Raw genomic sequence first — 21,368 nt, 5'->3', positions numbered from 1 at the left:
TGGGAGACGTGCAAGTGATGCCTGACTTTGAGGGATTTCGCAGTGTCGCCTGCCCCCTTTCCGGTGCGGGAGGGAGCGACAGCCGCGCCCCCCTCCCTGGCCAGGACGCCACCATCCCGTGCTGCAGAGGCGAGAGGCAGCCAATGGGTGTGGAGGAGGTGGGCCGGCTCTCAACTCTCATCCTCCCTGGCACGGGAGCGCGGAGAGAGGGAGCGCGCGGAATTTCTGCCGCGCCCGGGTCGTGGGGGAGGAGCTGCGGGAGGAGGAGGAGGAGGAGGAGACACTGAGCAGACGCCCGAGGACCACTGCTTGCCCAGGCTACTAAGGATAGACACTGACCCTGTGCCCCAACCGCCAAGATGATCGCTGCGCAGCTCCTGGCCTATTACTTTACCGAGCTGAAGGATGACCAAGTCAAAAAGGTGCGTCCCTGCCCCGCTGCCGCCACCGGGCGCTCGGGCGGCAGCGTTGCATTCCGGCATCCGCTCTCCACCGCCTTCATCTTCCCGCTCCCAGCGTCCCCCAGGCCTGCATTTGGTTGGATTGCAGGGCGATGAGGAAGGGTTTCACCCTTAGATTCTCCCCGGCCTTGTCAGTGTATGTGGTGGAGATGTGTGAAGTGGGAGAGCCGAGACTGGGTTGGTTGCTGCAGTGCCCTTGAAACAGGTTGTAGATGTCAGATGGGTCTCCCGGCCATCAGGGGAGGTGGCTGCGTGGGAGCCAGCGGGCCTGTCCGCAGGGCCTGTTTGGAAGTGCCCCAGCGCCGTGGGCAGAGGTGTGATCACTGAGATATTGGGGAGGTGAATGTACAGCAGGAGTGGGGGGCGGTGCTGGCTGGAGGCGAGGCATCCCATATTTGGGGTTCCCAGTGGAGGGCGCTGGGTGCCCCGGAAAAGCTGTCACCCGGGCTCGTTTACCCGAGGACAGGGTGACTCCCCTGGTTTCCCGGAACAGGAGGGGCACTGAGGCCGCAGGAAACTTTACTCATAGGCCTCAGGTCTGGAGCAGTATGTCTGAATGGAATTGTTTATTCATCTATGTGACCACTCTCTTAAGCCGTCCTTTCAGTGAGCTCTGGGAGTTCAAATTAGAGCCTGGTCATTTGAGTGGGAGGTAGGCTTTATATGTTGGTGACATGTGTGTGCTTGCACATGAACAGATCTTCCAGCCCTTAGTTGGGCATTGTTGCCTTTGACATCTGTAGAGCATAAAATATTTCCCACTGGCAGGTCTTAAAGGTGTATCTCTCCTTTCTCCCTGTTTTTAAGAAAGAGCGTAGGCCTAGCACAGGGTCCTGATCCCCCCACACCCAGCGTGGATGATGTTCCTGCTGGGTAAGCTGAGGTGGATGGCCAAAGTCAACCTGACTTTGGTGTTCAGACAAGGGAGAGCTACCTACAGGTGGGAGGCAGGAGCAACAGGCCTTATTTTCTACCCTGAAAGCCACTGGTTGGTTGGTGCTCCTTGCAGATGCTTAAGATGACCCCTTAGACTGGCATATTAGGAAGGAGAGAGGCAGTGACCTCTTCAAGGTCATCCAGAATTTTACTGGCAGTGCCTGGGTGGAGTTCTCCCAACTCCCTCCACCCAAGAGCTTGACCAGGACTCCCGGAAGCAGCAGAGAGGGTGGTGCTGAGAGACAAAGCCCCAGGGGGCTGCCTTGGATGCTGCACTAGGTGGGGACTAAGTGGAGTACCCAGGAGACAGGCCTGGGAATCAGCTGTAGGATTTTGGTGTATCATTTGCCTTCTTTCATTTGTTGTTCTTCAAGGTGCCCCCACTACTTTAAACCACAGTGACTCTGGGGTTGTCAACCTGTGGGGCTCCCATGCTCCCATGGAGCACCCTCACCACTGAGCTCAGGTAGCAATGTGTGCTAAAACTTCAATTTCACAACTTTTCTTCCATGATATTGTGTATTGATTAATATTATGGGGGTGGGAGTGGGGAGGATTAAGGTGTGGGATAGAGAATTCTTCCAGTATTTCAGGGCCTGTCCAGAACAGGCCTCTTGAAGCCAAGAGGAATTCACTGTCCTCCACTTGCATGCCATGCTCTTTGTAGTTCAAGACATCAGATAGAAGACTGGGGTGGGGGCGGGAGTGACCTTTGAAACCTCCGCCTTCTACTTCAACCCACCCACCACCTGTGTGATGTCCGGCCACCAGGAGTTGAGTTTGGTTGAGATTTGAATCATACTCTATGGGATCTGTTTTATCAGGCACTCAGACTATAGTGTAGCCCCAGACCCCTGCACTCCATACAGGTGGCCTGATTCAGATATTTATTCTATCCACCAGGCCCCTGTAGGTATTTGAGTGTCTGACTTCTGAATCAAGTGATCCTTAAACCTCTCCTTGCTCTGAGATTGTGATTGTGACATCTTCTTCCCCTCTGGGCCTCAGAAGCTTGCTGGGGAAGGTCTGATTGGCCAGATACAATTATTTAAGAAAAGGAGATTGTTAAAAGCAAGATAGCTTTCTTGTCCCTCACCAGGGACTTCTTGTGCTGCATTCTATGGAGGGAGTGAGAATTCCTCCCAGGGGATCACCTTGGCCTGCATGAAGGGCTGTGTGGCACTGCTGTCCCCGGGTGTGGTCACCAGGAAGCTTCCTGGGCCTCTTACGCACATAGCAGGCATTTTCTGTGATGACCTGGTCAGCTGCGCCCACCCCTGCGTGGCAGATGCTGGGGTACTCCATCTGCTCTGAAGGAGCTCAGCACTTGTTAGAGATCAGCCCTTCCCACCCACCACTCACCATGCGAAAGGCTGGGTGAGAATGCAGAACTGGAAGCCCTGTGCATCCTGTGGGGGTGGGATGGACCTGCTTACAACACCACAGAGACCCGGTGATGAGGGTGGCCAGTTAGGCAGCCATGATGATTCAGCCCTCCAGCCCTAGACAGCCCCAGGGAACAGAAGGTTTCAGAGACTGATCTGGCATGCCCCACCCCACTCCTCATCTGTGCCTTCTGGCTAGGGGATAGGAGCAGGGAAGGTTTGCAGGATTCCTGGGGTACAAAGGGAGTAATTTCTCTCCCCATTGCCTATGAGGCACATCAACAATTCAACATCAATACATAAAATGTATCCAGGGTTGAAACAGTTCAAGTGTCCCCTTCCTGGCTTGCCCGCCTAATTTTCAGACTGCCTCTGTATAGTATCGGTAAATAGGGTTAAGAGGGTGCATTAGGCTATACTAAGCACAAAACATGTATTTTCTTTTCACTCTTCCAGTGCTTTTTAGGAGGAAAAGAAGGCACATGTGTGCTTGTGAAAGATTCCATTCATCAGGATCCCAGACATCTGCTAATTCTGTAGCTACAGGATGGGTCCTTTGATTTCAAAGTAACTTTTAACATTCCTCTCCTTACCAGTGTCTTCCACTCGGTGTAGCCATCAGGAGCCTGGAGGAGGGTGAGGGATTGCATAGTGCTCTGTTTGTTTAGGGAAGGGAGATGGGTCCAGGAAGGTCAGATGTTGGCCTCTTAAAAAAAGGCTGGACTTCCTTTTCTGCAGGCTGTCAGATGGTGAGCAGACACCAGTGAGTTTTCTCTGAGTTGGTCCCTGTGACTTCAGTAAACCCATTTAGGCAGGTGAACAAGTAGATACGGTTTGTCCAATGGCTGAAGCCAGGGGTCCTGGTGTGCTGGTCCAGGAAGACGGGAGGGTATCCTTAGCAGTTAAAGGGTCAGCCCAGATCTGTTTCCTCTGAACGCATGCATCACAGCTAGAAAAGCAAACAGGAAACACCCCTTTCATTTTTGCTCAGTGATGCGAGAGATTTGGAAAATGTCTTGTAACCCTTTTGCCATCTCCTGCACCTTTGATACTTGCAGGGTTTCCTCCTAAGACAAGTCACATTGCTTCATTTGGTTTGATAATTTGGGAATGTTGTGAGGGAGTAAACTGGGAAAACAGTGGGAATGAGGGGCTTTCACATCTGGCCACGCCGCTGCGCTGTCCTCCCACACTCCCGCTGTTCTCCAGAGAAGGCACAGGCGTCTTTCCTCCCAAAACACTGATTGGATGCGACTGTGCTGTCCCTGAGTGTGTCTACAGCAGAGGTTCCTGGCTGACAGAAGTAGCCTGTGGACTCAGCTCTGACTGAGCATGGCTGAGGGAGGAGGCCCTGGGGAGATTGGGTAGAGAGGGGACCAGGCACCTCTGCAGCCTCGAAGCAGTTGTGGCCAGACTGCTGGCACCTGTTTACCAATTTGAGGACCTTTAGCATCACACCTGCTTATGAGGACTCACTCATTTGTTCAGAAATGTCAACTGAGTTCTTTATTATGTGCTAGGTACTGTGCTAGGGCTGGGGTGACAACTGCAAACCTGGCAGGATTGGCCCCTGTTCTCATGGAGTGTAAATAAGTATTTACTCTCAGTGATAAGTACAAAACATAGCATGAGGGGGGAGTTGTCAAACTTTGGGTGGGAAATACTAGGAACTGCTAGGTGAGGACTGAGCTCTAGATGATGGCTTATTAAGTAAGTGCTTTGGATGCTGCCCCTCTTCCCATTCCCAGGCCTGGGGAGGGAGGGCATGGAGGTTACTCTAGTTGGGATAGCAGGACAGGACAACCAGTCGTAGCAGGAGGATCCTCTGAAGCCACTTAATACACACTGGGTTGTGTTCACAGTATATAATCTTAAAAATAGGTAAGAGTTTTAATTGATTGCTAGGCTTTTATTGCTAAAGATAATATTGACTTCTGATGTTATTGTTGTTTTTATGTGCCGTCAAGTCAGACCCAACTCATAGGGACCCCTCCTTGGGTTTCCAAGGCGATATCACTACGGAAGTAGATTGCCCAACCTTCCTTCCGAGGAGTGGCTGGTGGATTTAAACTGCCAACCTTCTGGTTAACAGCCTTCTGGTTAGCAGCCTTCTGGTTAGCCTTAGGCACTATGCTACCAGAGCTCCCTTCTGATAGACAGTACAAATGGAGATAGTGTATTTAGAAACTTTGTAGAGTACAGCAACATGATAGTAACTAAAATGTAGTTTTACTCTATTTTTAATCTTTCTCCATTTTCAATGGTTAATTATATCAGAGCATCCTAAAACTTTATGGATGTCATATTAGATATCAGTAATTATTATATATATGTGTGTGTGTGCATACATATATATATTTATATGCACATATATATAAATATAGATATACACACATGTATTTATAACATCAAAATGTACTTATATATTATATATTAAAGTATATAAAACACACAAATGTAGTAAGTGTGTGTGTGTGTGTGTGTGCTTTCATTTGACCGCGTGAGGTTGTCAGGACAGGAAGTGTGCACCTCCCTGCAGCTCCCTTCCTCCTGTAGTGCCATTCTGCCTGCCTTGTGTACTACAGACCAGATCTGAAGGCAGAAATTTCATTTAGGGCTTGGAAGCCCACCCAGAGGAGCTAAGCGACTTTGCAAAGGTCACAAGAAAATCAGGAATGGGATCCACAGAATTGTGTTTGCTTTCTTTATTTCTTTCCTTTAGGGGGAAAAAAAAACAAAAAGAAAAATCTGTTATTGTTTATTTTAATAGTTTACCTTGGAACCAGAATTTAATTCTCTTCCCCTATAAATCAATAAATATGAATTAATTTTTTACTATAAAATATTTAGGTACATAAAAATATTGAGGTTAACATAAACCCCTCTATATCTGCTACTCAGCTTGTGAAATAAAGCATATAGACAGAAGTGGGGCCCCTGCTCTGTTTCCTCTCCTCCCATTTGCTTCCTTTCCCACTAGAAGTGACATCTGTCCTGAATGTGGTATTTCCATGTTTTTATACTTTTATTACTTATGCATATATCTATAGAGAAAACATAGTATTGTTTCATATGGTTTTAAACATTTATAAGTGGTGCCAAACTGTATTTATTCAAATAATATGTAGTACGGGTTTATATGGTTTTAAATTTTGCCAAGTGATGTCATACCATATGTATCTTTATGCAACTTGCTTTTTTAGTTCAGTGATATTTTTGAGATTTACCCATGTTTATCTATGGTAGCTCTTGTTCCTTACTTTAAACAGCTATATGTTCTTTCTGTGTGTAGATACACCATAATTAATTTTTTCCATCCTTCTTTTGATGAGTGTCTAATTTTTCAAATACTGAACAACGTGGCAGGAAACTGTTTTGAGCACCTCTCTTATCAGCACATATGTGAGAGTTAGGCTCTAAGCTGTGTGCCTAGGGCTGGAATTACTAAGTGGAGGGATGTGTGCTTCTGCCTCTTTACAAGGTCTGGCCAAACTGCAATCCTCCTGAGGTTACTCCAGTTTACACTCTCATTGGAAGTGTGTTCCATGCCAATCCTTGTTACAGTCAAACCTTTAACAGTTTTTAATAGATAATTTTAAAAGAGTTTCTTTTCTCAATCATTTCTACTCACATTACAGCATTCGAACTTGATTTAAAGTTAGCCTGTTTCCTCATTTGCCTTATCAAACAGAGCCCTTGTGGCAGAGTGTTACTGAGTTAAGTTGACAGCTCTCCTTGTGAGCAGTGCCAGCTCCATTGACGGCTGCTGCGGAAACATTCCTACGATTCTGACTTGTGGGGGAGGAGGTAGATGCAGAGAAAGCTGCTGCTGACTTGCTGTGGCCCCTTGTGCTCTGCTGTGAATCCGATAAACTTTTCTGGGAATTAAAACATACACATATGCTTTAGCTCATACCCTCTCTTTTTTCCTGGGTGGACCTGACTTGGGCAGGCTTATCAATCTTCTGAACATGCCCAGCTCTGTTCAGAGAAAACTCCAGCTGCCAACCTCTCTTAGATGCTCTTCCTCTTCTGAAAAAGGAGAAGGTGGCTATATCCCCATAGCAAGGAAAATTGAGATGTGAAATCTGTAGCCCAGCCCTTTGCAAACAGAAGCTGAATGGCCCCATGTGAGGCTGAACATGTCGGCTGGCAGTCATCTTGGTTCCATGCCTGATTACAGGCTCACAGACCTAAGAAGGTCTTGAAGGTGCCTGAGAGGGAAGTGGGGGTATTGGATGCTCACTAGATTCCTGTCTTTTTTTTAATGTGGGTCATTAAAAAATTAGTGGTAATAATACTAATTGAAGCCAATATGTGATGCTTGTCACATTGATTGCCAGGTGCTGTGTCGAAGACACTCAAGCGCTACTACCTCCCTTCATCCTCACAGTGCCCCCGTGGGGCCAGTACTCTTGTGATCACCACTGCTGGCTGAGGACTCTGAGGCTTGTCAGGTAGTAAGTGGTGGAGCTGGCAGCCAGGCTCATCTAGTCCAGTAGCAGAGCCCAGCTTTATTTTATTGAGATATAATTCACATACCATAAAATCCATCCTTGTAAACTATACAATTCGGTGGTTTCTACCACATTCCCAACACTATGCAACCATCATCATCATTTAATTCTAGAGCATTTTCATCACCCTAGAAAGACACTCCAAAACTAGTAGCTGTCCTTCCCCATTCCTGCCTCCCCCCAGCTCCTGGCAGCCACTAATCCATTTTCTGTCTATGTTTTTGCCTATTCTGAACTTTTTGTATAAATGGAATCCACAATATGTGGCTTTTTGTGTCTTGCTTCTTTCACTTAGCGTAACGTTTTGAGGTTTATCCAAGTTGTAGGATGTATCAGTTCTTCATTCCTTTTTATGACTGAGTAATAGTCCATTGTTTGGATATGCCATAGTTTGCTTACTTTTTCGTCAGTTGATGAATATATATATGTATTTTTTTTTCCCCCCCATTTTTGGCTATTGTGAATAGCGTGGCTATGAATACTCATGGACAAGTTTTTTTAAAACATAAGCATATGCCCAGGAGTCCCTGCTTTCATCCACCTTGGGGAAGGGAGACATCATCATCTCCATTTAGAAATGAGGAAACTGACTCCCCTAAGTGGCTAGGTGACTTGTGAATAGCCACATAGCTCATAAGTGATTGGGCCATGCACACAACCAGGGCCCCTAACTCAGCAATCATGCAATGTCCAGCTCCTTCGCATTGCAGTTTAGGGAAACTGAGCTCCAAGGAGTGAAAAAGTTGATGGAGAAGGACAGAGCTGGGCTCGGGACTCTCTAGGTTCCCTGACTCTTCCCATCTCTTGTTCCTCTCTAACACCAGCACACGGGCTTCAGCTTCCCCATCTCCTTAGCTGCTCAGTGGTGACCAGCTGGCTTCACGTGGGAAGGAAATTGGCCCAGTAAAGTTATTTATAGTGAGGTATTGGAGATTTCCCTGTTGTTCTTCAGATCCCTCCCTGTACTCTCTACCCTGTCTTCCCCACCTCTTATACTTGTTTGCATTTAAGAGAGGACCTTCAGGAGGACAATACTTAACGTGGAAGAAGACTCCCACTCTCCACCTAAGAAGACTCCCACTCTCCACCTTGTAGTGCCCACTTCTAGAGGCCGTTGGCAGTGTTCTCTCCCAGCTGCTGCCTGGGCTGTGTCACGGGGAAGTGTCTGCTTGGCCGTATTACAAGCATCTTTTGATTTCATCAGTTGATTAATACATGGGGTTCACCTTTGGCCGTGTTATTCAACCTGACCTCATTTCTCTTATGTCTCCGGGACCCTCTCTGGGTGGGTAGGGTGAATGGAGTAGTAGACCCGGGCAACCATTATCATAAAGGCATCACCTCACATTTGCAAAGTCGTGTTCCATTTATAGAATGCTTTCACATGCCTGATTTAGTTTGGTCTTCCATCAAGCTTGGATGGGAGTATTTTTTTCCTTACGTCTTATGTATGCAGCAAGCAAGATCCAGCAAGTGGAATTATTGTGGTCTTCTTGCCATAGCCAGAAAGCAGTAGTGCCAGGATGTGGACACAGGACTCTGATAACAGTGCCCACTAGCCATGCATGCAGGACCAAGACTGTCTTCAGACTCCAGTGCAGGGCTCATTCTACTATATACAGCAGCCTTCCAGTTGAAACAGTCCACTTAAGCCTCCCTTAATAGGGATTTATCTGAAATGCTAGAGCTATGCTGACCGGTTCAGTCGTCACCAGCCGCATGTAACTTTTGAGCATTTGACATATGGCGAGTCTGATTTGAGATGTACTTTGAAGTATAAAATACACATAGGAATTTGAAGACTTTGACAAAAAATAAATAAAATAGCATTGATTTTTAAAATACTGATTATATGTTTCAAAAAACATTTTGCATGTATTAGGTTATAAAATATGGTATTAAAATTAATTTCACCAGTTTCATTTATTCTTTTACATGGGGCTACTAGAAAATTTAAAAATATGTATGTAGTTCATATTTTATTTCTGTTGGGCAGTGAGTTTTTTCTTCTTTTTTTATTGTGATTTGGGTGAAAATTTACAGAGCAAATACGCTTTCCATACAGCAGTTCACATATACTTTGTCTCATGACTTTGACCACAGTTTACCACAAGGCAACAGCTCCCCTCATACTTCCTCCCAATAGTTACCTCTTCCCTATGTCCATCCCTCCATGCCCTCCTGCCCCCTAAGCTGTCTCACTGTGCATAAGCACTCCTTCTTTCTCCCGTGATTGTTCTCTCCAAAGAGTGTATCTACCTAATGTAAATGCTCAACTCATAAACCTGTCTATTGTTTGGCTGGAAGCCACAGTCATGGGTTCAATTCCAGACCTGAAGGGCAGCTAGGGACCATAATCTCAGTGGCTCCACCAGCCAACCTGGTCCCCCCTTTTCTTTTTCTTCCAAATGATTTTGAGTTTTGTTCCACGTTGTTCTCCCTCTCTATCCAGGATCTCCTACATAGATCCCCTTCCAAGTGGTTGACAGTAGTAGCCAGGCACCATCTAGTTCTTCTGGTCTCATAGTCGTATAGGCTGCAGATCGGATGGTGTACCAGTCGCTAGGACTAATTGTTTCCATGAATTTTTGGTTTTCTTCATTCTTCTTTGCTCTGAACGAGGAGAGACCCATCGTTGTGTCTAAATGGCAGCTGGGAAGCTTTTAAGATCCCAGTCACTACTCGCCAAAGTGGGAGGTGGAACAATGTTTTGTGTAGTATGTTATGCCATTTGAGCTTGATGTCCCTTGCAACTATGGTCCCGAGCCTACAGGTTCAACTACTCGGTCCCTCTTAGTAGCTGGCTGTGTGGGTAGTGATTTTTATGGCTCAGAAATTTGGACAGGACATTGTATTTAAAGCAATAGTTTCTGTGGGCTCTTGTCCTTGTTTGTCATCTATAAGTTTGTTGCTGTTAGCTGCCATTGAATGGGTCCCCACCTCGTAGTGACCCCGTGAGCAATGGCATTGGACAGTTGTGATCCGTTAGGTTTTCATTGGCTGAGTTTTTCAGAAGTAAATCACTAGGCCTTTCTTCATTGTCTGTCTTGCTCTGGAAGCTCTGCTGAAACCTGTTGAGCATCATAGCAACACACAGGCCTGACAGAAGGGTGCTGGTTGTGCGTGAGGTCCGCTGGCTGGGAACTGGACCCGTGTCTTCGGCATGGAAGCCTAGAATCCTACTACGGAACCACACGTGCCCCCATCTATTGGATTAGGAGGCTACAAACCGTTACTGTCTCTGAACTCTTCTACTTTCAGCAGTATCGCTAGATAGCTGTTAAGCTCTGTGGGCCTCAATTTCTTTATCAGATGGGGTAAATAATTCCTGCCTTAGTGATCTCCTCGTTTAAGGTGAGAAGAAAATTAGAGAATAGACATGGAAACACTCTGGAAGTCTACAAAGCTATACAAATACCAGGTGTTATAATTGTTATTCACCCAGAATACACCTGCTGTTGTTGTTAGTTGCTGTCAAGTTGGCTCTGGCTCCTGGCAACCTTATATATAATGGAACAAAATGTTGTCTGGTCCTGTGTCATCTTTATAATTGTTGGTATATTTGAGTCCATTGTTGTGGCTCTTGCGTCAGTCCACCTCGTGGAAGGTTTCCTTTGTTTTTGCTGGTCCTTCACCTACTAGACATGATGTCTGTTTCTAGCAATTGGTCTTTCCTGATGACATGTCCAAAGTAAGCTAGCTGAAGTCTCCAGCCTCACTTCTGAGGAGCACTGTGGTTGTATTTCTTCTGAGATGGACATGTTCATTCTTCTGGCATCTTGAGTAGCTAGTGGGGGTTACAGGTTTCTGGATAACAGAGGATAGGTGTCCAGTGGCTGACCCAGGGCAGGGATCCTGGGTACCAGTCTACCTTTGCTCCTAATTGCATGTGAGAAGGTAAGAGTTTGTGGACCATTTGCATGTCCATTTTGTCATTGGCAAAATGGACAGATGAAGATGACACTGTGGATTTCTGAAAAACCTGAGTTCAGAGAAAGCCCAAGTGCACTAGAGTGTCTGTGTCCTCCATATGTGAGGGTGAGTCGGCAGGCTATCATGCTTGCTGTGTGACGGATGGAAAACCACTGAGATGGAAGCGACTTGCTCAAGGTCACAGGTTGAATGGTAGCTGGAGAATGCCCCAGGTCTTTTGACCTCTAGCCCTGTGGTAGGGGAGTGAGCAATATTTGCATTAGGGTTTGGTTGTCTCATAATGAAAGTAAAAACTACCTGTATTCCAGGTCTTCCTTTTGTTTCATCTGTAAGTACCTGGAACATTGGGAATGATGAGTCTGGAGGCTGACCCCTTCCCAAGCCATCAACCAGGAGGCTGAGAATGAGGCTTGTTATTCTTGCCGTGCCACATTCCAGGGCTGTTCCTTCCCCTTAGAGTGAAGGTGCCTCCTTTATTTTTAGCTAGTTCAGTGTAACAGCTTTGTTTTTGTCATGGGAAAGGACTTGGCCTCTCTTACCAGCCAGGAAGGTCTATTAATGGGTGCCAAGGTCACCAGGAGAACGTTGGGTTGTAATCTCAAGGTCCTGGCCTTACACTGGTTCTCATAGCAAGAGGCATCTGGGAAATAAGGGGAGGACTGCGAGTCTGAAGCTGCTAGGCTGGTGCTGGTGTAGGGGCAGAGGCAGTTCAGTGGTAGAATTCTCACCTTCCATGCAGGAGACCTGTGTTCCATTGTGGGCCCCTGTACCTCCTGCACAGCCGGCACTCATCTGTCAGGAGGCTTGCTTGCATGTTGCTATGACGCCGAACAGGTTTCAGCAGAGCTTTCAGACTAAAGGGAGGACGGCCTGGTGATGGCATTCCGAAAATTAGCCAGTGAAAACCCTTTGGACCACAGTGGTCTGAGCCACCACTGGTTGTGGGGATGATGTAGGACCAGGCAGCATTCCATTCCATTGTGTGTGGGGTTGCCCTGAGTTGAGGTTGCCTTGACAGTAGCTACTAACAACAAGATGGTGTTGCACTGGTTGCTGGGCACATTGAACAAGTTGCTTAACCAGCAGCCTCAGCTCCTCTTGTGTCAAAGGTGGTAGATAATGCCTGCCTTACACATTGGGCAGGTTTGGATCCTGTCAGGGTGAAGTGCCTACCAGGGGCCCTGCCTTCAGTTACTATTACACCTCTGTTCTCCACACTTCAGTTTCCTCATCAGTAATGGGGATCTCATTTTCCTCATGGCTTGTGAGTAAATGGTGCTTACTTAAATGCTATGAGTATGTGGTGCTTACTGGGTGCTTAGTACATGTTCGTTGAAACTAAATCAACAGTTTAGAAATATAACTAAAAGTACAGATAAGGTACAGAAAGATATGCAAGAGCCTTAAAAAGGAGACTGGGAAAAGGAAAACTCCACTCTATAACGTTTTAAGGAGCTCTGGAGGTGCAGTGGTTAAAACTTTCAGCTGCTAACCAGGAAGTCGGTGGTTCGAACCCACCAGCCACTTAGTGGGAGAAAGATGAGGTAGTCTGCTCCTGTAAAGACTCACAGCCTTGGAAACCCTATGGGGCACTTCTGCTGTGTCCTGTAGGGTCGCTATGAGTCAGAGTCGACTTGATGGCAGAGGGTTTGGGCTATTTTGGGTAAGGGTCATTTTTTTGCTTTAGGTGTGTATTCACACACAGATATTTTCCTCAGGAACCTCTACATGGCATTTACTTTACAAAACACATTTTGCTCTGGTGACGGTGAGGTAAGTTAGCAATCTGTGGGAGGCTTGGCTAGGAGACTAAGAATCTTGATTATCTTTAGGGCTTTTTGTGTTCCCCTGGGCTTCAGCCATGAATTGGAGGTGTTGTGAAAGGAAGGAGGGGGTTAGAAAATACCTGGAACTTCCCACATCTCAGAGAGAGGCTATTGTCCCTGCATGAGTTGCCATGAGGCTGAGGTGAGGGGGCTGGTGCTGGGGAGAAGGGCTGGGCCGTTTGGAGAAGAGGAGTCTCTAGGCCTTATCTGAGCCAACAAACCCTTCTGGAGACCTGCCTGAGTTAGGCGTCACCGAGGGCTTCCCGCCCAGCTCAGGAGCCACCCAGTTCAGCCAGGAAGCTGCACTGACTTTAGGGGAAAACAAAGGGCCTAGAAGGCATGGCCCCTGCATCCCTGTCACTCAGAGTCTAGCTGGAGATGCACACCATGTGCCTGCTGCTGCAGTGCCTGGGAGAGTTTCGCACACAGTGGCGTGTCCACTGGGGCAAACTCATTCCTACCTAGTGACACCTACAGCTGAGGGGATGCAGAGGAGAGGAGTGGGCAGTGTGGGCGGGGCAGATCATGGCATGCACTCCGGAGGAGGTGAGCTTGGGGATGGTCTTTGGGTGAAAGAAGGGGTGGAGAAGCAGTGTGGACCGTGGGTGAAGAACCATTGTTCTGAAGGTACTGCAAGTTGATGGTTCCTTTAGGGAACCCACTGGATCAAAGGTATCTCCCATGGTGGCTAACTCCCTCTCTGTTCAGAGACTAGCTGCCAAGAGTAGGACAGATGTATAGGTTCCCTAGAAACCACGGGCAACAGCGAGGTAGGGCTGGGCCGTTTGCACAGCCATGTGTAGGACGCAAGAAGGCTGGTGCCTTGCTTGGCCGGGGGAAGGTTTGGGGTGGCACAAACCACAGAGGAATGTCTGGTTGGGCCAAGACCTTGGCTCACTCTGCTTTGAATTTCCTGCCCAGGATTGTGTCAACTGAGCACATCAGACAGCTCATAGCTAGTGTGATCCCAGCTGGAGGGTGACCAGTGACTGAGGCCTCTTTTAAGTCACAGCAGCACAAGTGCGGTCTCCATGGGAACCGTGCTGCTTCTGGAGAGTAGGGAGCTGTGGCACCATTGCCTCTTGTGTTCCTGCCACTTTCTGCACCAGGAAGTCCCTGGCTGAGCCTTCCTGGGCTGAGCAGGAAGAGTGCAGAGATAGGAGCTAGGACAGGAATCGGAGAACTTAGTATCCATGTGGTCTTCTCACTGATGAGTGTGTCTCCTTGGCCAATCATATAACCTCTCTGGACTCTGGTTGTTCCTCTGGGAATTGGAAGTGATGGTTCCTGCGCACTTGTCCAGGCAGCATGATGGAGGGATTGACATGCATAAGTGCTCTGGAAAGTCTAGATGCTTTTATAGATGATAGTCATGTGGAGACACCATGTTAGGGGTGGGGAGATTAAGATGCCAAGAGGTTGGTAAAGCCACAAGTTAAGCCTGGGTATCTGCATTGCCTGTCTGTGCCCATTCTCCAACCAGCCAGAATCCTGAGGAACTTTCAGGTGTGACTCTGCTAGTGGGAGTCTGAGAGACAGTTCCCAGAGGAAACGGTAAGGTGGAGTAAAAGTTTCAGAGGAGAGAGTGTTTGTGATGTGATTCCATCTTTGTGAAACAAAATAAAAAACACAGTCCCTGTATGGATGAGTGTTTGTTCAGCTGTGGAAAAGTTCTAGAATGTACAGCTCTGTTAGTGGGAATAACTCTGGGGAGATGGGAGGAGGAACTCATACTTTTTACCTTTGTACATTATGTTTTCTACAATATGTATAGAATACCATTATAGTTTGGGAAAAACTAATTATAAGTGCAAATGTTTCTAAGGAATTTTGTTCTAATATTTCATGTGGCATGGTTTCAGGCAGATTTCCACCTAGCTTTCTTTTTCTCTTCTACAAAATGGGTTAGTAACGTTTGGCAGTTGTAAAAAATGGCATGGCAGACTTCCTAACTTCATGAGGTGACATCAGCATCAGCCCAAGGCTGATTCCTATGAAGCAGAGGTCAGCCATACCTCCTCTCTCCAACCTTACAATTCTAACACTAGCCATCCTGCCATGGCACTCTACTGCTGAGTTTGGTCATTCATTGCAGTGCCAGACAGAACACACATGCAGTATTCACGATTATGGCATTTATTACACAATTCAGGATCAGAATCCACTCAATCAGGATAGACTCTTCTCAGCCGTGCCTATAGGCAGTCCTCTCTCTGGCCCTCAGCTCTTTGGGCCCTTGTACCTCTTGGGCCAGGTGACCTCTGCCTTGCAAGTGTTACAGAGCTCTTTAGCTTGGCCAGTAAGTGTCAACTGAGCAGATCAGACAGCTCATAGCTAGTGTGATCCCAGCTGGAGCATGACCAGTGACCGAGGCCTCTTATAAGTCATACCAGCACAAGTGCGGTCTACATGGGAACCGTGCCAATAAACCTCAGCTCAGAGACTCAGCTTTGTTACTCCTGCTGGTCTCCTGATTCTGCTGCCTCTGCTATAGTCATTTCTCTGTTGATCCTTCTCACTGACTCCACAGCTCTCTGTCTCCTGGGTCTGGGAGGTTCCCAGTACAGGGACCGCAGGTCCAAATAATGCACTCCACGCCCATCTCTTCTTGGTGGTAGTCAGACACCCCCCTTTCTGCCCCTGGAATGGCTCATTTTAAGCCTAGTGGGATGGCAAAACTTACCAGTTCCCTTGTTAGGATTCCATATACCTTATTTGCATGATCCTACCCCCACAGGGCTACCATGTACCTTATTTACATTATCAGCAAACTATCCAGTCCCCTTGGTGGGCCATAAGCACCTCATTCGCATAGTCCTATCCAGTCATTTGTTGGATATTAAAAGACCATAGCTAACTAGAAAGACTCAAGAAACCAAACTCACTGCTGTCAAGTCAATTCTGACTCTTAGCGACCCCCATTGGGTTTCCGAGCCTATAAATCTTTACAGAAGTAGAGTGCCCCATTTGCCTTCCATAGAGTGACTGGTGGATTTGAATTGCTGACCTTCTGGTTAGCAGCCAAACGCCTTATGCCACCAGGGCTCCTTAGGGAGAAAGGCCATAAAAAACACAAAACTCACTGCCCTCAAGTTGAGTTGACCTAGTGACCTCTCCTTGGGTTTCCGAGCAGTATATCTGCGGAAGTAGATTGCCCAGTCTTCCTTCCGAGGAGTGGCTGGTGGATTTGAACCATCAGCCTTCAGGTTAGCAGTCAAATGCTTTAGGCACTACACCACCAGAGTTGCCAGAAAGGCCAGGTGAAAGTGATATATTGCTCTGCAGCAGCCAATGCATTTTCAGGCAAACATGGTTAGGATACTTAAGGACGGGGAGGGAGAGAAATGATAATTGATGCTTACTTTGTTCTCAACATGTTATTAAAACCCTCACACTTACCCTCTGAGGTGTACATATTGTCATCCTCATCTTAAAAGTGAGGACCAAGACTCAGAGAGGTTAAGTAACTTGTCCAAAGTCACACAGATAGTAAATGGCAGGTCCTGGATTTGATCCCATGTGTCTTTCTCCATAGTCTGTGAAGAAAGAATGGAAATGTGGAAAAGAATGGGACTGCTTGAAGAAAAGCCCCAAATGAGAGATTGTTGTTGTTGTTGTTATGTTGCCGTCGAGTCGGCCCCGACTCATAGCGACCCCTCCTTGGGTTTCCGAGGCAGTATCACTACGGAAGTAGGATTGCCCAGCCTTCCTTCCGAGGAGTGGCTGGTGGGTTTGAACCACCAGCCTTCTGGTTAGCAGTCAAGTGCTTTAGCCATTATGCTACCTAAATTCTAGACCCAGCCACCACTTGTAAACCATGTGACTTTGCATGAGTCACTGGGTCTCAGTTTCCTTTCTTATAAATTGGAGGCAATCATATCTTTCCGGCCTACCTCACTGAGTTATTGTTCAGTGAGAAAGGGAGCTCACATAGTAAGCGCTTACTTCATGCCCAGCACTTTGCATCCATGAGCCCATTTCATCTCTGAAGGTGTTCTTTGTCAGTCTTGGATAAGAATGTGCGGGTCTCAGCTCTGAGTTTGGTGTCTGGGGCCTCTGGCACCCCTTTCTTTCCTAGCCTGACCAAAGTCCCACACACTTGTTTGAGTCACCATGTAAAGAACTCTGGTGGCACAGGGGGTGAGGCATTTGGCTGCTAACTAGAAAGTTGGCAGTTCAAACCCACCAACCACTTTGTGGAAGGAAGACTGAGCAATATGCTTCTGTAAAGATTTACCACCTTGGAAAGCCAAAGGGGGTCTCTATGAGTTGGAATTGACTTGATGGCAGTGAGTTTGGTTTGTTATAGGAGAGTGGAACCCTTTGTCCTATGACAGGTCCCAAATGTTTGACGCTTGCAGCTAGATGGCCACCAGAGGAACTGCTGTGTGCTGCCCTCTCCATCACTAAGATGTGTGGGATGACCAAAAGATTGGAGGTTTGAATCCACCCAGAGACACTGGGAGAAAGGCTTGGCAATCTACTTGCAGACAATCAGCCACTGAAAGCCCTGTGGCACACGGTCCTTCCCTGATGCACATGGGCTCACCGTGAGCTGGAGGCAGCGGGTCGCTGGGATGTGGAAGGGCAGGAGGAGTTCTTTGGGCGCTGCTGATTGACCAGAGCAGTAAAGCAGTGTCTTAAGAGAACTGAGGAAATAGGAGTGGAAATGGGGCGGGGAAGAGGAAGGGAGGGAGGGAGGGAGGGAGGAAAAGATGTGGAGATGCTGTGGAGATATACAGAAAGTTGAAGGGCCACAGGTTTCGACCAGACACCAGAGCTCAGGAGTCAGCTTTCTGGGCGCTGCACCTCCCCCCCATGTCCCGTCTCCTGGGCTTTTCATCCTTTCTTTGCAGGAAAGAGCTGCTCCCTCCTGCGTTTCTTTTTCTTTCTTTTTAAAATTGTGATTTGGGTGAAAGTTTACAGAGCAAATTTGTTTTCCTTTCAACAGTTCATACACATTTTGTTTCATGACATTGATTGCAGTCTCCACAGTGTAACAGCTCTCTTCCTGCTTCCTCCCTGTGGTTACCTTTTCCCTGGTTCTTCTTTCCCCTGCATTGCTGCCCTCTGAGTTGTCTCCCTGTGCAAATGTTGCCCTTCTGATCTCCCCTGGCTGATTGTTTTAAGGAGTATACCCACCCAGTATAATGTTCACCTTATATTCCTTTCTGTTGTTTGGCTGGAAGCCATGGGAGTGAGTTTAGTTCCAGGCCCCAAAGGGTGACTAGGGACCATAGTGTCAGGGCTTTTACCAGTCTCTATCAGACCAGTAAGCCTCGTCTTTTTATTTATTTATTTATTTACTTATGATTTTGAATTTTGTTCCACATTTCTCTCTCACTCTATGCAACATCTCCAATTTTGATCCTTTTCTGAGTGGTTGGCAGTGGTAGCCAGGCACCATCTACATTTTTTGGTCTCGGGGCCATGGAGGCTGAGGTTCCCTGGCCCAGTAGTCCCTTGGACTAATTGTTCCCATGCATCTTTGATTTTCTTCACTCTTCTTCACTCTGGACAAGGAGAGACCAATTGTTGCATCTTAGATGGCTACTTGCAAGCGTTTAATGCCCTAGTCACTACTGACCAAAGCAGCTCCCTGTGTTTCTTGCAGTACAGCCACAGAGCAAATGGGCAAGGGTGGTTTTCTCTCCGCCCTGCCTTCCTCCTTTAGCCTCCTGCTGCTCATTCTTGGCCTCCTTCACAGGCTGGCAGAATCAGGGTGGTTGCAGAGGCAGCTTGGCCAAGTGCCAGAGAGGCTGATCTGAATGAGGGGAAAGAGTCCATTCTTAGCACAGCACTGGGCGCTCTGGGCCTCTGGGGATGCTTTTCTGCAAATGTCTCTGGACATGTGCTTTGCTCCAGTGCTTCCTGAGCCACTTACAGGGCCACGGTCTGTGTGGTGCATATTCACTGAGTTCAGTACCAGTGTCTGCCTGGCAGGGCAGCATGAAGGGTACCGGAAGGGGTGACTTCTCCCCTCATCAGCCCCACCCAGGATCTATGCTGCTTCATCAGCCCCTGCTTACTGTCCAAGGGCCAGTGGGAAGGGCCTCCCTCCACTCTTCTTGATTCACGTGAAATCCGAGAGGCCCTGATTTTAGTTCCAACTCTGCCCAAGTCATACCCCCTTTTTGGCTCCTGTTTCCACACTTTTTCTGATATGGGTTGTACCATGTGATAATTCATGAACCTGAACCATACTCCCTTTTGACCCTAATTTCCACATCTCTTCCTAGAGTGGTTGTACCACATGATGATTCATGACCTGGATAGGAGCAAGGAAGCCGTCCTTATGGAGAATCTTGGAAGCTACGTTGTCTACTCTGTCCCCAACCTGCTTTCTTGTTTGAGCTTCTAAGCTCTGCTTGGTTTGGTTCAGGTGTCCTCTAAAATTGCCATTCTTAGGTCAGTGTTCTGTGTGCTGCGCTGCACCTTGAGTTAGGAGCCAGGATGGCTGAAGAGCTACCAAGAGCCCTGTCTTTTCCAGAAATTTCTTCGTGTCTAGCTGGACAACCTCTGCAGCTTTACTTGGGCCTGCTTTCTACAGAGAGTAAGGGAACCAGCCTTCCCCTGAAGATGGGGATGATTATAGGTCTTCTACAAATATAAGATGTGACTCCCCTGGCTGTGCACTTTGAACAGATCACTTAGCTTCTTAGAGCCTCATCTTCTGCATCTGTAAAGTGGGGATTAAGAACATCTCTCTGTTAGGGTCATTTTAAAGGTTAAATTACATGTTGTATGAAAGCACTTGGCATTTGGTAACAAACAAACCAAACCCTACTGTTAATGAGTTGATTCCGACTCACAACGACCCTATAGGACAGTAGAACTGCTCCATAGGTATACAGTAAACTCCAATATAATTATAAGGTATTATTCTAGCATCCAACAGATATTAATTGAATTATTCCTGTGTGTTAGACAACATTGGTTAAGTTCCAAGAATATATTAAACATGTTTCCTTTCCTGGGGGACTCATGGTATCAGAGGAGGTGAATATGTCAACAAACAGATAATCATGATGTAGAGCGATGAGTGCAGAGTAGAAGCCTGTCCAAAATGCTAGAGTGGCACTGTTACTATTTTTGCATGGTCTTGCTCCTGTCCATCCATTCTCCACCCAGCAGACAGCTTGATTTTTCTTGCTGTATTCTCGTTAAAGCTGTTGCGAGGCTTGCCCTTGGACTTGGGATCAAGTCAGTTTGTTTACATGGCGGATAGGCCCTGCGTGGTCTGCCTCTTAACAGTCTTTCCAGGTGCATCACTTCTTACCTTGGACAAGCTGCCCTCCTTCACCTTTGTCCTCACATCTGCTCTTCCTTCTCCCTGGAAGCACTCTGACATTACCCTTCCAGGAAGTCTTCTGTGACTCTGCTTAGTTGTCCCCCATGTGCTCACATGGCCACACACGCACTCTTCATTTTCACTATTTTAAAATTTACTCTCTGTAGATCATTTATACTCAGTCTGTTTTACTGTGTCAAAAGTATCTCCAAAGGAAGAGAGCACTCACCCACTCTGGTACTGAGACTGCCCCGCCTCCACCCGACTGTGGGCGCCATGATGACAAGGACTGATGCCAGCCTTGGAAGTAGAACAGAGTATGCTTCTCCTCTCAGGGCCGTGATTCTGGCAATTTCTCTTGCAGCTCTTGGTGGCTTATGATTGCCCCTCTTTGTGTTGCTTTGTCACAAAGGGAAAAGGAAGTTGGGGTAGAAGAGATTGGAGGTGGGGACAGGGGTTGTCTCTGGGCACAGAGGACACTGGGGGACCCTTGTCAGTGTCCTGATTGTCTGTGAGGCAGGAAGCAGGCAGGGCTGGCCGGACCATGAGGCACAGAGACCAGAGCGAAAAGGCTGCTGGGGACCAAAATATGCAGAAGTGACTTGGCATCGGGGACTGTGTCCTTGAGTCAGGATATTTCCAGCCACCTTGAAAAGTGAGCATGAGATGCCATTCTCCTTAGCAGACAGACCAGCATCAAGGTCCTTTCAGGCTCATCACGTTTTACATTTGTGTCTCTGTTGCTGGGGGCTCTGTGTGCACAGCTCCATGCAGGGCACCACAGAGGCCGAGGTGCATGGAGCACTGACACAGTGAAATGACAGGCGCAGGAGCTGTGACCCGGGTGAGACCATGCTGCAGGTTGCAGTGCTTCATGAGAAGTATAACCTGAGGGACTCGGATGTCTTTGGGAGGAGGCGGTATTTGTAGGTGAGATTTAGATGGCCGGCTGGAGAAGAAGGGTTGTACTGGCAGAAGACAGGTGGTGATGGTGTGGAGGATGGGCTGGAAGGGAGAGA

At 47.5% G+C, this 21,368-nt stretch overlaps 1 protein-coding gene across 1 annotated transcript in view; it reads left to right on the top strand.

Moving 5' to 3' along the window:
• The first annotated feature begins 353 nt into the window (after positions 1-353).
• Positions 354-21,368, top strand: part of HK1 (hexokinase 1) — a 92,548-nt gene continuing 71,533 nt past the window's right edge. The window contains exon 1 of the mRNA XM_007940667.2: positions 354-422. Within this exon, the coding sequence (XP_007938858.1) occupies positions 360-422 (63 nt within the window). The 5' untranslated portion in view covers positions 354-359. The remainder of the gene's footprint in view (positions 423-21,368) is intronic.

Source organism: Orycteropus afer, unplaced genomic scaffold (assembly GCF_000298275.1).
Source record: "Orycteropus afer afer isolate SDZICR_OR568_19922 unplaced genomic scaffold, OryAfe1.0 scaffold00070, whole genome shotgun sequence".
NCBI lineage: Eukaryota > Metazoa > Chordata > Mammalia > Tubulidentata > Orycteropodidae > Orycteropus > Orycteropus afer.
This window is presented reverse-complemented; position numbering and strand designations above follow the sequence as displayed.